At 38.6% G+C, this 16,151-nt stretch overlaps 1 protein-coding gene across 1 annotated transcript; it reads right to left on the reverse strand.

Moving 5' to 3' along the window:
* Positions 1 to 12,505: 12,505 nt before the first annotated feature.
* LOC147378540 (small ribosomal subunit protein eS26-like) lies at positions 12,506 to 15,363 on the reverse strand. Its single transcript, XM_086370904.1, has 2 exons — positions 15,267 to 15,363; positions 12,506 to 13,013 (listed from the first exon to the last, which is right to left on the reverse strand). The coding sequence occupies exons 1-2, from the start codon at positions 15,295 to 15,297 to the stop codon at positions 12,658 to 12,660; spliced, it is 387 nt and encodes a 128-aa protein (XP_086227030.1). The 5' UTR covers positions 15,298 to 15,363; the 3' UTR covers positions 12,506 to 12,657.
* Positions 15,364 to 16,151: the final 788 nt, after the last annotated feature.

A 16,151-nucleotide genomic window follows, 5' to 3' on the forward strand; every position in this document is an offset into this window, starting at 1 on the left:
GGAACAACAGACTGGTTCCAAATAGGAAAAGGAGTTCGTCAAGGCTGTATATTGTCACCCTGCTTATTTAACTTATATGCAGAGTACATCATGAGAAACGCTGGGCTGGAAGAAGCACAAGCTGGAGTCAAGATTGCCAGGAGAACTATCAATAACCTCAGATATGCAGATGACAGCACCCTTATGGCAGAAAGTGAAGAAGAACTAAAAAGCCTCTTGATGAAAGTGAAAGAGGAGAGTGAAAAAGTTGGCTTAAAGCTCAACATTCAGAAAACGAAGATCATGGCATCCGGTCCCATCACTTCATGGGAAATAGATGGGGAAACAGTGGAAACAGTGTCAGACTTTATTTTTTTGGGCTCCAAAATGACTGCAGATGGTGACTGCAGCCATGAAATTAAAAGACATTCCTTGGAAGAAAAGTTATGACCAACCTAGACAGCATATTAAAAAGCATAGACATTACTTTGCCAACAAAGGTCCATCTAGTCGAGGCTGTGGTTTTTCCAGTAGTCATGTAAGAGTGTGAGAGTTGGACTATAAAGAAATCTGATCGCCAAAGAATTGATGCTTTTGAACTGTGGTGCTGGAGAAGATACTTGAGAGCCCCCTGGACTTCAAGGAGATCCAAGCAGTCTGTCCTAAAGGAAATCAGTCCTGAATGTTCATTGGAAGAACTGATGCTGAAACAGAAACTCCAATACTTTGGCCACTTGATGTGAAGAGCTGACTCATTGGAAAAGACTCTGATGCTGGGAGGGATTGGGGGCAGGAGGAGAAGGGGACGACAGAGGATGAGATGGTTGAATGGCATCACTGACTCGATGGACGTGAGTTTGAGTGAACTCTGGGAGTTGGTGATGGACAGGGAGGCCTGGCGTGCTGCGATTCATGGGGTCGCAAAGAGTTGGACACGACTGAGCAACTGAACTGAACTGAATGACCTGGGACTTAACTGTCTCTTCCAAAATTTTGTGGGATGAAGAATAGGGATGATGTCCACAGAAAATCTCAATTTAAATGTTGCTTCTAACACTTACTGGCTCTCTCAGCAAGGAGAAAAACACTATGTATGTTCTTTTAAAAGCTATGTTTTTGAAATTGCATCTTTTGAAACCTGCTCTTGGTTGCTATTACTGACTAGGATGACCTATTTGCCAGTTCCAGCAAATGGCAGCAGTTTTCCTAGGCTGAGACAGTTTTATAAGTTTATGGGGTAGAAAAGAAAAAAAAAAATAAAGGCAATTAAGTTGAGGTGGTCTTGTAAAACAATGAATTAAAAATCTGAAGGGAGTAGAGTAGGTAATAATTTCTTTGCCATGGCAGTTTCTCTTTGTTATAAATGTCCTTATTTTTAAATGAGTTTCCTGGGTGCTAAACCAATTAAATTAAGGCTATGCTTAAATAGTCTCTCTTAAGACCTATTTTAAAACAAAAAGTGAAGCTTGACTTGAAATTAACCTTTCTGAAATAAATAGTTCTGACTTTATGCTGGGGAGTACAAGAGTAAGTGACTGTCAAATGTGCATTTTCTCACAAAATGTACAACTAAAATTCTTCAAAATGTGAACACAGATGATAAAGGCAACTTGGTTTCAAAACTATAGAAATTCAAGGTTTATGGTGGCTTTAGGTATATTTTTAAGGGTGATGTAATAATTTCATCATCCGCCCCTTAGATATGTTTTATCCTTGGTATCAAATCTTTGTTGATTTTCTGTTGTTAAATTTAAAATTCACCATGAGACCAAGGTGACCAATCTGAGTCATTTATGGCTCTTCAAAGCTGTCTAACCTTGTATGTACAACTTGAGAATTTTAGAATTGCTGCTACTGTTTTAAAATGCCATTACTTATTATATTTTGTGTGCTGTGCTTAGTTGCTTAGTCATGTCCAACTCTTTGCGACCCCATGGACTGTAGCCTGCCAGACTCCTCTGTCCATGGAGTTCTCCAGGCAAGAATACTGGAGTGGGTTGCCATGCCCCCCTTCAGGGGATCTTCCCAACAGGGATTGAACCCAGGTCTCCAGCATTGCAGGAGGATTCTTTACCATCTGAGCCACCAGGGCAGCCCAGCTATATTTTACATGAATGAAAATAATATGTCCTTTGAAAGTTTTAAAATGCCATTGCAAAGCAGAGACACATGAGGGCACTATAACCAACCCCCACTGGCCACCTCCTGGCAATCTGCTACTGCTGCTAAGTCGCTTCAGTCGTTTCTGACTCTGTGCGACCCCATAAATGGCAGCCCACCAGGCTTCCCCGTCCCTGGGATTCTCAAGACAAGAACACTGGAGTGGGTTGCCATCTGAGAGGTGTTTTAATAACAACCTTTAGGAGGGTAGTGGGGAGAGATGGACAGAAGAGAGTGTGTGCAAAAGTGGAAACTTTATCAATGACATTGATAAATTCTAACTTCTAACTGCAGCCAAAACATGCATTTGCTTCTTTAAAAATGCTAATTTAATGTTATTTAAAAACATTTATTGATCTAATGATGTAGCCACATTCTTTGCAAAAGAGAAGACATAGTGATGATTTACAATACAAAGCAGATAACAGAATGATTGTGAATGGTCAGCAACTTAGGATAAATCCCTGACTGGATGCATAGGTCATGTTAGAAAATGTTGACCTGGAACCAAAATTGAGTGTACCAGAATGTACCAAAATGGTACCGGGGAGCCCAAGAAGAAACCTCTGCTCTCATACAAGATGGCAGTTCAGTGAAATCTCTGAGTTGATGCTGGAGAAACCGCCGAGGGCAGAAATGGAAAATAGTGCACTGGCCTGAGTGGTTTCTTGGGTCTCTTTGTCAGTTTGTTGAATGGTGCTTGCCTGGAGTGGCCTTTTGTGCCAGGATCTATAGGGCCTTCGTGTTATCCTCATGTAGATTCTAGACTGTAATATTTGAGCTCTGGGATGACAGATCATACTGTTGCCCTTGTTGCTGGTGAATTTAAGGCTCTTGCTTCATTGCAAAAGAACATGGAGATGAAGCCATAGGTAAGAAGTGGATTTATTTAGACAGAAGCACACTCCACAGTGTAAGAAGATGTAGGAAGCAGGGATACCCCAGGGATTCAACAGCAAATACTTGTGGACATTGTCTTTAGAGCACTGGCAGCAAAGCAATTCTTCTATAATAGCAGGGTCTCATTTTATTTGGCTGTCCCCCTGAAAATATGGACAATTTAGTATCTTTTTCTCCCTCCTTCCCCTCAAGTACCTCCAGTACAATATTGAACTGGCAGTAATAATAATAGTGGGCATTCTTGTCTTATTCTTGACTTTAAACAGAACGACTTTCACATTGCACATTTGATGTTCACTATGTAATTGGAAAAGTGAATATGTAATGTTCACTCTATGTAATATGTTCACCTTTCATGAGAGTAAAAATTTCTTCCTGCTCCTGATTTGCTAAGCATTGTCTAAAATCACGAATTCTTCTCACTGTATATCAAATCCTTTTTCTACATTGATTGAAATGTTTATGTGCTTTTTCTTCTTTGTTTTGTTGATATTGTAATGATAATAAAACTACGTTAAACTACCTCTTATTTTCTGAAATAAACCTAACCTTATCATGGTTTATTATTTCTTCATACATTGCTGGATTTAGGCTGGCAATATTTTACCTGTTTGTGTATCTATGTTCATGAGAAAAATGCCCTATAAATTCTCTTTTTGTACTTGTGTGGTTTTGGTACAAAGGCTATACTAGCTTTATAAAATAAGGTTGTGTTCTCCATTTTTCTATTCGCTAGAAGAGCTTCAGACTGTAAATCTCTTCCTTGAATGCTTGTCCCATTTGTCTCTGAGCTTCTTGATTCCTCTCATCTCGTCTCCTCAGTCTTCCTTCTCTCTTTACTTGCTCCCTCCTGCTATACTTTTTCCTTCCTTAAAGGGTTTCTTTGACTTAAAAGAAGCAAAGAAATTGGGCTGAAACCCAAGTATCAGGATATTTTAACTGATGTTAAATATTACCAAGCATAACATTTCTTTGTGTTCAGTGTGACCAATTAGTACTGCCTAGATGTGAAAAAAAAAAAAATCTTGCAGTCATTTAAAATAATACTGATTGTTAAATGAGAATTTCAATCCCCTGTTGATAACTACCTATTTTGAAATATTTTTGAAACCAATTCAGTCACATTCATAACATGGTAATTCTAGACCTCTCTGCCTTGTGACACTCAACAATGAAGGGAAACAATTCAGCTATGTAAAGAACACATCAAAATTTCATGGGGGCAAGAGCCTTTTCAAAAATAAGCTATGATGATTTTCCAGGTTTTTATATAAACCTTCAGTTCTATGCTTTGTATTTCATAGATATATACCCTCTCCTCCCTTTCAAATAGCACAAATGCAATTTTCTTGATGGAACATTATTTCTGAATTGTAAAGTTCACTTTAATTCTCTGTAAGAAAAATCTGGGTCCCCCCCCTTTATTTTAGTTAAAATGTAAATATTTTTAAACTTTCCATGTTAATTTGATTTCTTTTCTTTTATCGACTTGGTAGCTAAATACCTAATGCTCTTACAAAATGCAAATCTTTTATTCAAACTACAATTAAATTATAGCACACACAATTTATAAGCAATTATAGTCACATAATGTATATAATTTAGAATTTTTGTAGAAAGTCTATAAATGTACAGTTACCACATTAGAATAAGAAATATTATAATTCTTTTTTGGAAATAAGATATATTATAGCAAAAATGTCCTTTCTGGGTAAGAATGTAAAGTAAGTAAAGTAGGTATCTCTGAAAGAATACCGGTGTAGCCTGCCTCTGTGGGAATTCTTATTCTCCTTATTGGTAGGACTCTCAGAAGACAGTTCTCCACTGTCAGCTGTTTGGGAGTTGTCTCTTTGAGGAACTTCCTTGTCCAGGGCTTCCTTCTATGGACAGCCCACATCCAAAGCTGATCAGAGTGGGTATAAAGCTTAGGCCTTCTTGACCCAATTTGGAATGACTCTGGAAGACCACGTCAGTTCCAGAGCCTTACTATGGTTGGTGGAAGCCTTCATTCAGACTGCATCAGAGCTCATTTCTCTGCCTGGTCATTCTCGTCCTCTTCCCTGCCTTCCTCTCTGTCTCTTGATTCTGCTAAACAGGAAACCCAGCCTGAAACACTTTTTAAAAACATTGAACTATAGGGACTTCCCTGGTGGTCCTGTGGCTAAGACTCTGTGCTCCCAATGCAGGGGCCCTGGACTCAATCCCTGGTCAGGACGAGATCCTACTTGCCCCAACTAAGGGTTCATATGCCACAACTAAGACTCCACACAGCCAAATAAATAAACATAAAAAAATTGAACTATCGTTGATTTATTGATACAATGTTGTGTTAGTTTCTGGTGTACAAGCAAAGTAATTCAGTTGTATACACATATGTGTTCTTTTTTCAGATTCTTTTCCATTATAGGTTATTATAAAATATTGAATATCATTGCATGTGCTATAAGTAGATTCCTATTGTTTATCTATTTTATATACAGTAGTTTGTATCTATTAATCCCAAGCTCCTAATTTATCCCTTTGCCACCCCTTTCCCCTTTGGTAACCATAAGTTGGTTTTCTATTTCCATGAGTCTATTTACGTTTTCTAAATAAGCTCATTTGTACTATATTTTAGATTCCACGTATAAGTGATATCAGATGATATTTGTCTTTCTCTGTCTTACTTCACTCAGTATGATAGTCTCCAGGTCTATCTATTTCCTTCAAATGACATTATGTTGTTCTTTTTATGGCTGAGTAATATTCCATTGTATATATGTATCACATTTTTATCATTCTGAAACATTTGATAAAATTTATTCATTTATTCAACAACTTGATTTATTTAATTATATCAATAAATATTTATTAATCACTGCTATGTAATATGGAGAAGGCAATGGCACCCCACTCCAGTACTCTTGCCTGGAAAATCCCATGGGCAGAGGAGCCTGGTAGGCTGCAGTCCATGGGGTCGCACAGAGTCGGACATGACTGAGCGACTTCACTTTCACTTTTCACTTTCATGCATTGGAGAAGGAAATGGCAACCCATTCCAGTGTTCTTGCCTGGAGAATCCCAGTGATGGGGGAGTCTGGTGGGCTGCCGTCTATGGGGTCGCACAGAGTCGGACATGACTGAAGTGACTTAGCAGCAACAGCTATGTAATAAGTGCTTTCTTTCATAAGAATGGCACAATGAATATACTTAAATCTTTCTTTGGTAAATTGTGATATCTCAGTGACCATCCTGGGGCCTCATTTATTAGTTGTAGATACTAAGGACTTAGGAGAAGACCTCACAGTTTATCTTGGAAGTTCTCTTCTGTTTTGTATAAACCCCCACCTGACATAAGATTCTTTTGCTGTGATTTTGTTTCGCCCTAATAAAGGAGCCCACAAAACCCATTAACTGAGTGTCCTGCTGTATCAGGGTTTGCCTTGATTCTAGCCTTATTGTTGTTTTAGGCCCATCTTTTAACTTTATTAAGTCTCAATATGGAGATGAGGAAATAGAGATAGATTCATAGCATTAGAAGCACCACAGGATTACAGAAGTTTAAAGCACTGTCAGAATCAGGAGGTTTTGTGGGCAGCCCAACCTTCTCTCACTACAGATAGGAAAACAGAGTTTAACCCAGAATTACCTGAACCATGCAGTGTCCATAACTTTTATCCGATTCTTTTGTGTAGGAGGAATTGCCTTGCCATCTAGTTGGTAAACTCCTTTGGGGAAAAATCTGAATCTCACACTTTTCCATCTTGCTCAGCGTCTAGAAAAATAAGAGATGGGTTTTGAATAAACAATTGACTGATTAAGTCCTCTTCATCCAGCAAAACTGCTTCAATCATATGGATAGTTATTTTTAATTTTTATATGCAAAGACCTTTAGAGGAAATCCAGTAATCTCACCAATCCTAGGCTTAACAATGTTCACTGTCAATTATGTCCAACTAAATGGTGCTCTTACTAAAGGAACACAGTCATGAGACAAGGGTAGGGCTCAAATGTCACCATCCACATGTCCAACACACAGACACCAGGGTGGTGTGTCCTGTGTTGGCTCTCTGGGCTTCAGTCTCCTTCTCTCTGCAGATGGGCTCTTTTCAAGTCTGGTGGGTGTTATCGATGCCAGCACCTTTTTGTGTAAAGCTTCCTTCCCTCTTCCAACCTTGCAGAAACCAAATCATTTAGAGCCAGCCCCTGATAGACAATGACAGATCATTCTGTTTTTTCCCCAAAGGCCTGTATATGGTCAGACACTATACCATCTCCAGCCAGTCCGGTGATCTCCCAGCGTTAAATCCTATTCATTCATCCGGAAGGGGATCTCAGGCTAATGCTATACTATCCAGCGGACTATCAGAACACCGAACACTGCAACAGTAGCAAGGGTTGGGAATGGTGGATTTGGGAAGAGGTGGGAGCTGAGAGGGAAATGCAGCTGCCTGACCTGAACAAGTCTTTCTTGTCCGTAGACCTGCTTTTAATTTTTCTCCAGGAAGCAGTGAAAAATGGCTAATTTAATTATGTTTCTTTGGAACAAGGATTGTGTCTTCATTGGTGTCGTTCATTGCCTGAAAGTATTAGGAATAGTTAGCTGTTGTCCTTATGCATTTAAAAATAAGGCTTAAATGCAATTACCTTCTTTATTATTATTATTGTTGTTGGAATAGAGTTGATTTACAATGTTGTGTGTTACTTTCTTCTGTACAGCACAGTTAATCAGTTACACGTATATCCACTCTTTTTAATAGACTCTTTTCCCATATAGATCATTACATAGTATTGAGTTGAGTTTTCTGGGCTATACAGTAGGTCCTTATTAGTTTTCTATTTTATCTATAGTAGTGTGTATATGTCATTCCCAATCTCCCAGTTTATCCCTCCCTGCCCCATAACCGTAAGATTGTTTTCTACGTCTGTAACTATTTCTGTTTTGCAGATAAGTTCATTTGAATCATTTTTTTAGAGTCTGCATTTAAGCAATACCATATACTATTTGTCCTTTTCTGTCTGACTGACTTCACTCAGTATGACAATCTCTAGGTCCATCTATGTTGGTGCAAATGACATTATTTTGTTCTTTGTTTTGGCTGAGTAATGTCCCATTGTATATATATACCACATCTTCTTTATCCATTCCTCTGTTGATAGACACTTAGCTTGATTCTATGTCCTGGCTATTGTAAATAGTGCTGCAATGAACACTGAGGTCCAAGTATCTTTTCAGATTATGGTTTTCTCCAGATATATCCCAGGAGTGGGATTACTGGATCATATAGTAGTTCTATTTTTCATTTTTTAAGGAACCTCCATACTGGTCTCCATAGCAGGTGTACCAGTTTACATTCTCACCAACAGTATAGAAGCATTCCCTTTTCTCCACACCCTCTCCAGCATTTATTGCTTGCACATTATTTTGATGATGGCCATTTTGACCTGGGGCTTCCCTCATAGCTAAGTTGGTAAAGAAAAGAATCCACCTGCAATGCAGGAGACCCCAGTTCAATTCCTGGGTTGGGAAGATCCACTGGAAAAGGGATAGGATACCCACTCTAGTATTCTTGGGCTTCCCTTGTGGCTCAGCTGGTAAAGAATCAGCCTGCAATGCAGGAGACCTGGTTTGATCCCTGGCTTGGGAAGATCCCCTGGAGATCCCTGGAAGGCTACCCACTCCAGTATTCCGGCCTAGAGAATTCCATTGACTGTATAGTCCATGGGGTCGCAAAGAGTCGGAAACAACTGAACAACTTTCACTTTCATTTTGACCTGTGTGAGGTGATACCTCATTGAAGTTTTGATTTGCATTTTTCTAATAATTAGTGATGTTGAGCATCATTTCATGTGCTTTTTGTCCACCTATTTGTCTTCTCTGGAGAAATGTCTATTTAAATGTTTCATCTACTTTTCAATTGGGTTGTTTACTTTTTTGTTATTGAGCTGCATGAGCTGTTTGTATATTTAAGAGAGTAATCCCTTGTACATTTTTTAAAATAAAGGGAATAACAAAGTAGTTTACTTTTTTGAAACTTCCTTTAAAAAAAATCCTGTTTGTTAAATACTGTTAGTTTGGAAGTGGGGGTACAAATACCAGCTCCTTTGAAGCCCCACCAGCACTGCCATGAAGTTAAAAGGCTGAACAGATGCCTGGGACTGAGCCCTGAACCCCAGTGAAGGTCCCTGTGGCCACACTAAGCGGGAAGCACATGGCCACCAGTAAAGCCACTCACTTGGATGAGGAGTTATCAGAAGTGCCAACCACAATGAACTGAAGAGCAGAGGCTCTTCTCCAATTTCCTGGAGTTTCTTTTAGAATCTCAAGAGACAAGAGAGGATTGGAAAATTGCTGAGATTGGACTCCGTCAATTTTAAGAGAATAATGGCAAAGCCAGATTGAATCCTAGCTAGAATAATATATAACACTTATGGCACTGTAGAGCAATCCATTCCTGTTATATTTTTAATTTTTAAAATTATGCAAATAACAAAAATAGGCTAAGAAAATGAAAATAAAAATCACATACCTGGCCGCTCTGAGATCACCACTCAAATGTTTTAAACTTTTGAAACAACTTTTCCTGAAAACAAACACACACAGTTATATACATATTCATATATATGGGATCATACTTGTATGAATGCCCAGCTGCTCAGTTGTGACCAACTCTTTGTATCCCCATGGACTATAGCCCGCCAGGCCCCTCTGTCCATAGAATTTTCAAGGCCAGAAGTGGGTTGCCATTTGCTACTCCAGGGAATCTTCCCGACCCAGGGATTGAACCTATGTCTCTTGCATTGGCAGCCAGATTCTTTAGCACCATGCCATCTGTTACATAAACTGAACTTTTTTCCTTTTACACAGCATAACATTGAAAATATGTTTCTATATCACCAAATACATTTCTATAATTATATTTCTGCAATATAATTTTGATAGCTACATAGTATTCCATTGTATAGAATCCATATTATGTATTGGAAATAACATGCACTACCAAATCATTAGTATAAAATTGTTAGACTTTTCTAATGTTATTTTTGCTGTAATGAACAGCACTATGATAATTGTAACTAAACTCCTCCAAGCATCCTTATTACACTCTTAGTTTCATTAGTATAATTTCTGAAAAATGGAATTGCTGGCTCAAAGTGCTTGTACAATGTTAAGATTTAAAATGCATATTACAAAAACTTGAGGTGCATTTAAATATTTTTATTTCTCTACTTAGAGAAAATTGTATTGGTCTATTATTAAATCATCATACCAAAATTGTCCCTTCCTTTTTCTCTACTTAAGGTTACATTATGATGACAATAAGTTTAGTACTCTGAAATTGTACTAGGTCTTATATTTACTCAAACTTAAAATTCATTCATTTATCAGCTGTTTATTTTCTAGAATTTCTTCAATACTTAAAATTTCAATGACTGGGTTTGCAACCCAATCTTTGGTCTACTAATATAGGCAAATCTCTCTGGTAGTTCTATTCAGTTTTTGATTAAATTGATCATATTGCAAACAACCATAATCTGTCACTATTTAAGTTAAGTGAATTTAAATTAGAATATGCTAGGCCTTTTTGATGTGCAAATTTACATGTAAATTTTCAATTTACATGTGCAAAGCCATGTCCACATAGCAGTTAAATGCTCAGTCTTTTGATATTAGCACAGCATGAAAAGCAAGTTTTTATATTTTGGTAGCACACATTTACTTTAAAAATATGCATATATATGTATACATGCATTCTAGAGGGATGCTTTATTGCTTGCAGATATGGAATAAATTATTTAACTACCAAGCCAAATATTTATAAATGTGTTTTGCTGCTGCTTCTACTCTGTATAAAAAACCACTAGTTAGACACTCCCTTTTCTGCTATCTCAGCCTTAGGAAACAAAAGTATAATTTAGCATTATGCTTGATGATTAACTCTGTTCAAAGGCACAGAAAATGCTGATGGTTAGACAAGAGACAGAGTATTTTAACTTTAAATTTTAGGTTAAGTTCACAGCATGAACCACTTCTTCACTCACGCAAAACTGAAAAATGTATGAAAGGTATAAAAATATGACCCTTTTAGGGACAACTATTATGACATACATGAGTTTCTCTAAGTAAATATAATGCCTGTATACTAGATGCATTGAGGCAATATGCTAATTCTATATATTTGGGAGGCATTGTGGACACGGGAATTGGCAAGTTATTTTTATAGGAAAGTCCGATTTTTAGACACACAACAAATTGGGCAGTGGTATGATGACTTTAATCATCTGGATGAAGCAATGAGATAATTATGGTTAATGACTCACTGCTGTACTTTCAACACCTTCAGAGATCAATTTCACCCAAAAGTGAACAGAGCCAGCACCACATGGTCTGCTACCAAGCACTGACCTCCCTGATTCAAATGCAAAATGCTATTGCAGATGAGATTCACTGGGACAAAATGTTCAATAGAAAGATTACATTTCCAGCGGGGCAGAAAGATATTTGCCAGCATCTCATTAAGGCTCAGATACCAAATCTTGGATTTCAATCAGCATTGAGATAGAATGGCAATAATCCAGTAGCAAGAATGTAGCGAGGGCTTTGTTTCCTATGGTATTATGCATTTTTCCCATCTACAATAAAATCTTGAAAAATTTTCCAAGGGGATAGATATGGAAAGAAATAACCTTGTAGTCATTTTAATGTCAGCCACACAACGCATTTGGTGAAGCCTCTGCGGACGGATAACTTTGTCTCTCACTAGGGGAGGAGAAGGTGACATCATTTACATTTAGCTCAACACGTGACAAAGCCTGAAATTCTCTGCGCCGTAAATGTAGCATCAATTCTTCCACCTTTGCGGCCCCACCTCCCATCATTAATATAGTCCAGCCATTTTATTGCCGGCATTTTATCCTTTTCCCCTAGAAGTAATTTACCGACTTAATGGAAATGTGAGAGATTTGCTTTAACAGATTTTATGAATTTAAGCAAAAGGTCCTGCTGAACATTTCCCTCTGGAGAGAGGTTATTCTTTGGCCAGGAGGCATTTGTAATAGTTCAGTAATCAAAAAAGATTTGCCTCGGACTTGCTAATTTGCTCAGTCTCTTAAGTAACAAAAGGATCTAAACTCTGCCTCTCAATTTAAAGTGAGCCTATAAAAGCTTCCAGCTTAGCAAAAAATCTAAGAATCCACAATCTGAGCTTTTAACCCCATTTCAATTTGTGCAAGTGTAATATCATTAGGGACTGATTTCTCCTTCGGGGTAGCTGTGGCTTTTCATGGAATTTAGTCCTTTATCTGAGAGATGGTGGGGTGGGAGAACACTTTGGAACAGACAAACTACCTAAGAAATAAAGCTTCTTCCCCCTGAGGGATCAGAAGCTGGAGACACTGCAAATTTCATGGGAAAGTCTCTTTCCTCTGAAGTTTTTGGTCAAATGAAGCCAGTAAGAATGCTGGACTGGGTTTTGAATAGGGGTTAGGAAATTCAATTGTATTCTTTTTTTTTTTTTTTTTTTAATAATTTCCATTTTATTGTCTTTTCAGAGAAACCAATACTTCTTCAGTCTTTAAGGACTTGGATCCTTACATGGGCTTTGGTGGAGGACGTGGGGCAGCACCCGCAGGTCTAAATCAGGGTGGAGGTGTTTGGTCCTTACGGGCTTCCAGAGAGCGATTCCTGACTACCTTGCTGTGAATGGCACAACTCATGCAGTAATGTAGTTTCACATACAGCTTGGGAAGTACATAGGCATCGAAAACACTCGCTTCAGAAATGTCCCTGATGGCTGCGGCCTCTACGATGTTCCGAATGACGAACTTCTTAATGGCCTTATCCTTGGGCACACATCGGGCACAGTTGGTGCCGCGAACAGGCTGCACATGGCCGCGGCCCTTTTTGGCACGACGGTTGTTCCTTCTTTTCTTGGTCATCTTGGAAGCGCCGAGGCGAGAGAGCTCAATTGTATTCTTAATTTGCGTGGCTGCATCTGAAAAAGATAAGACTGGACAGAATTATGACACTGTGTTCACAACTGTGTCCCCAGCATCTAGAACAGTGGCAGGCACTGAGATGCTCAGTACGAATTGAATGAACTGTAACAGAACAGAGCCATTGTCATGGGATATTGTCAGTATCAGGGAGAGACGTTGCCCTCTTGCCTGATTATATCTACTGCCTGCCATTCTTTGACTAGCTTCTTTGGGCTGGTAGCTCCAGTTCCTTCTGCTTCCAAACACCTCTTCCCGGGGTTGACTAATCAAACTGCCCAACTTAATGGGAAAACGTATAATGAAGATTGGGGCTTCCCACTTGGCTCAGTGGTAAAGAATTCACCTGTGATGCAGGAGACACAAGAGATGCGGGTTGGAGCCCTGGGACTGGGAAGATCCCCTGGAGAAGGAAATGGCAACCCACACCAGTGTTCTTGCCTGAAAATTCCATGTACAGAGGAGCCTGGTGGACTACAGGACTCCCAAAGGGTCAGACAAGACTGAGCACACATACACACATAATGAAGATTAGGGACTCTTAACTCAAAACACAGGTAGAAGAAAACTAATCTATAAATCCATAATCTTGCCCAACTACCTTGGTACTTAAAAAAAAAACAAAAAAAAACCCACAATTGAGAACCTGGGATAACCACATTTGCTGGAACTACTGCTGCTGCTGCTAAGTCACTTGAGTCGTGTCCGACTCTGTGCGACCCCATAGACGGCAGCCCCCCAGGTTCCCCCATCCCTGGGATTCTCCAGGCAAGAACACTGGAGTGGGTTGCCATTTCCTTCTCCAGTGCATGAAAGTGAAAAGTGAAAGTGAAGTTGCTCAGTCGTGTCCGACCCTCAGCGACCCCATGGACTGCAGCCTACCAGGCTCCTCCGTCCATGGGATTTTCCAGGCAAGAGTACTGGAGTGGGGTGCCATTGTCTTCTCCATGGAACTACTGAGACAGTTCTAATTTTTAAATCTTGTCTCACTGCCCCACAAATCATTGCCTAACTGTGTGCTCATAATTATTAAACTAGAAGGCAGAGAGAGAACAGGAAGGAGGGAAGAGGTTTTGCCAAAGCTTAATTGAATTAAATTGTCTCCTCTGGATATGTCATTTTAGGAGTTATTTAAAATCCTACAAAGCAAGCATGGACAGCCCCCCAGAAATAAAGTAAAAGAGTTAATAATGCAAGCATAGGTAGCTCAGCATCTTCTGATATCCAAGGTAATATCAGTAATGATGAATCTAGTTATGTTTGGTTTATAAATTATGTGAAGAACCAACTGGAAAGAATACATGGCACACTTAGGTAACAGCCGATCGTTCAGTCTGACAGAAATATAAGCCAGCTTATTTCCTTATCAGTACTCTTTTTCATTCCCGTTAGATACTCTTCCTGAAATGCCCTGCCATCCCTGGTACAGCTCTTCCTGATCACTTTGTACAGGCACCATCTGATCACCTTGACCTGGCCTGCATGTTGATTTGTTAATAGGCTAAATTATACTGTAGTCCTTCCAGTTTTAGAATCAAGGAATAAAATAAACATCACTCTGGTTAGAATAAAAGTTCCTGTGGACTACTTGCCATATGCAAAAGAGACAAAGAGAAAGAGATAAAGAAGAAAGAGAGGGCAACTTGTAAAAGAATGTTGCCTTTATAAATAACCCTTCCATTACAAAAAATGTTTTTCAAAATGTTAAGACATATTTTGTCTTAATTTTAATTTTTAATTAATTAATGCACATATGTAGTTTAAATAGTCAAACGATAATACCAGGACTCTGCCCCAAACTTCCCCTCCAATAATATCTGCTCTTTTAGCTGCTTATTCTTGTTTCTAAATAATATTCTCAGGCTACTATTTCTTGGTTTGTTTTTTTTTTCCAGTTTCAGATTTTATTTGACCTCCTACTACGGAAGATGAGAATTTCATTCTTATCCACATATTCTCCTCACCATCTTCTCTTCATTCTCCTATGTACTTATATTTTCCTTTTAATCAATATTTCATTTAATTCAATATTCATTTTGTTAATGATTATTATTCACAGCAAAGCTACATAGTATTCTGGAAATACGTTTTCTTTATGGTACAATAATTGCCTCATATTTTTATTTGTTTAATTTTCTGATTCATCCCCAAACTCTGAAAGAAGTGTAAGTATCCTTCTAGCACATCAGACACACCGAGTAATCTAGCTCTTCCATTTTAATCATCTTACAGACATCTCACTGGAGTCGCACCTTCTCCAGCTCCCACGTGGCTCGGTTGCATCCAGTACTGTTAGATGTTGAGAACACCCTTCTCCCCTGCCTCGTATTGCCTCCCCTGTTTCCCACGCCCTATGTCTTCTTTCTTGGCTTCCTCCTTTGTTTTTGTAGAAAAATGTCATTAAATTCCTTTTCTTTCTTTTTTTTTAAATAATATAAGCTTTTTAAATAATATAAATTTGTATCGGCAATGAAGACAACTTGAGGGTTCTTTAGCTACATATTTTTCAGACTTGAATTTTAATAGAACTTGCAATATACCTGAAAGTCAAAGACCACCAACGGTCCTTAGACCACCCTTTGAGAAGCTTTATTAGTTCAAGAAACAATCAAAATGCAAATATAGTTAGACCTATTCTTGTTATGAGAAATGCAGAGAAAAACATGACACATAAGGAGTTTACAGTCTGATTGAGAAGTGTGATAGGCAGAATAAGGACCCACCAAATCAGGTCCTAACTCTTCAAAACATGTGAATCCGTTATGTTATGTGGCAAAAGGGAATGAAGGTTGCAGATGAAATTAAGGTTGCTAATCAGCTGATCTTAAAAGAAGATTATGATGATGTGATTTGAGTGGGCCCAATGAATTCACATGACTCCTTAAATGTGGATGAGGGAGGCAGAAAGTTAGGTGAATGCACTCACCTAACTGTAGGCCACCGGAAACCTACTGTTAAAGATAGAATAATAGTGCTAGTCCCCTAAATTAGTTTGTTTGTTGACTCAGGGGTTTCATTTACTCTCATTAACTAGTTTGGTTTCAGAGGTCTGGAAATCAATTACACTTGTGTGTAAAACTTATAACATAGAGCAGAATTGAGCACTGATTCCTCCTACTAAGTATGATTAGCCCTTT

This window comes from Bos grunniens, chromosome 2 (genome assembly GCF_055505025.1).
Source record: "Bos grunniens cultivar Pamir isolate PY7600 chromosome 2, Bosgru_T2T1.0, whole genome shotgun sequence".
NCBI classification, from domain to species: domain Eukaryota; kingdom Metazoa; phylum Chordata; class Mammalia; order Artiodactyla; family Bovidae; genus Bos; species Bos grunniens.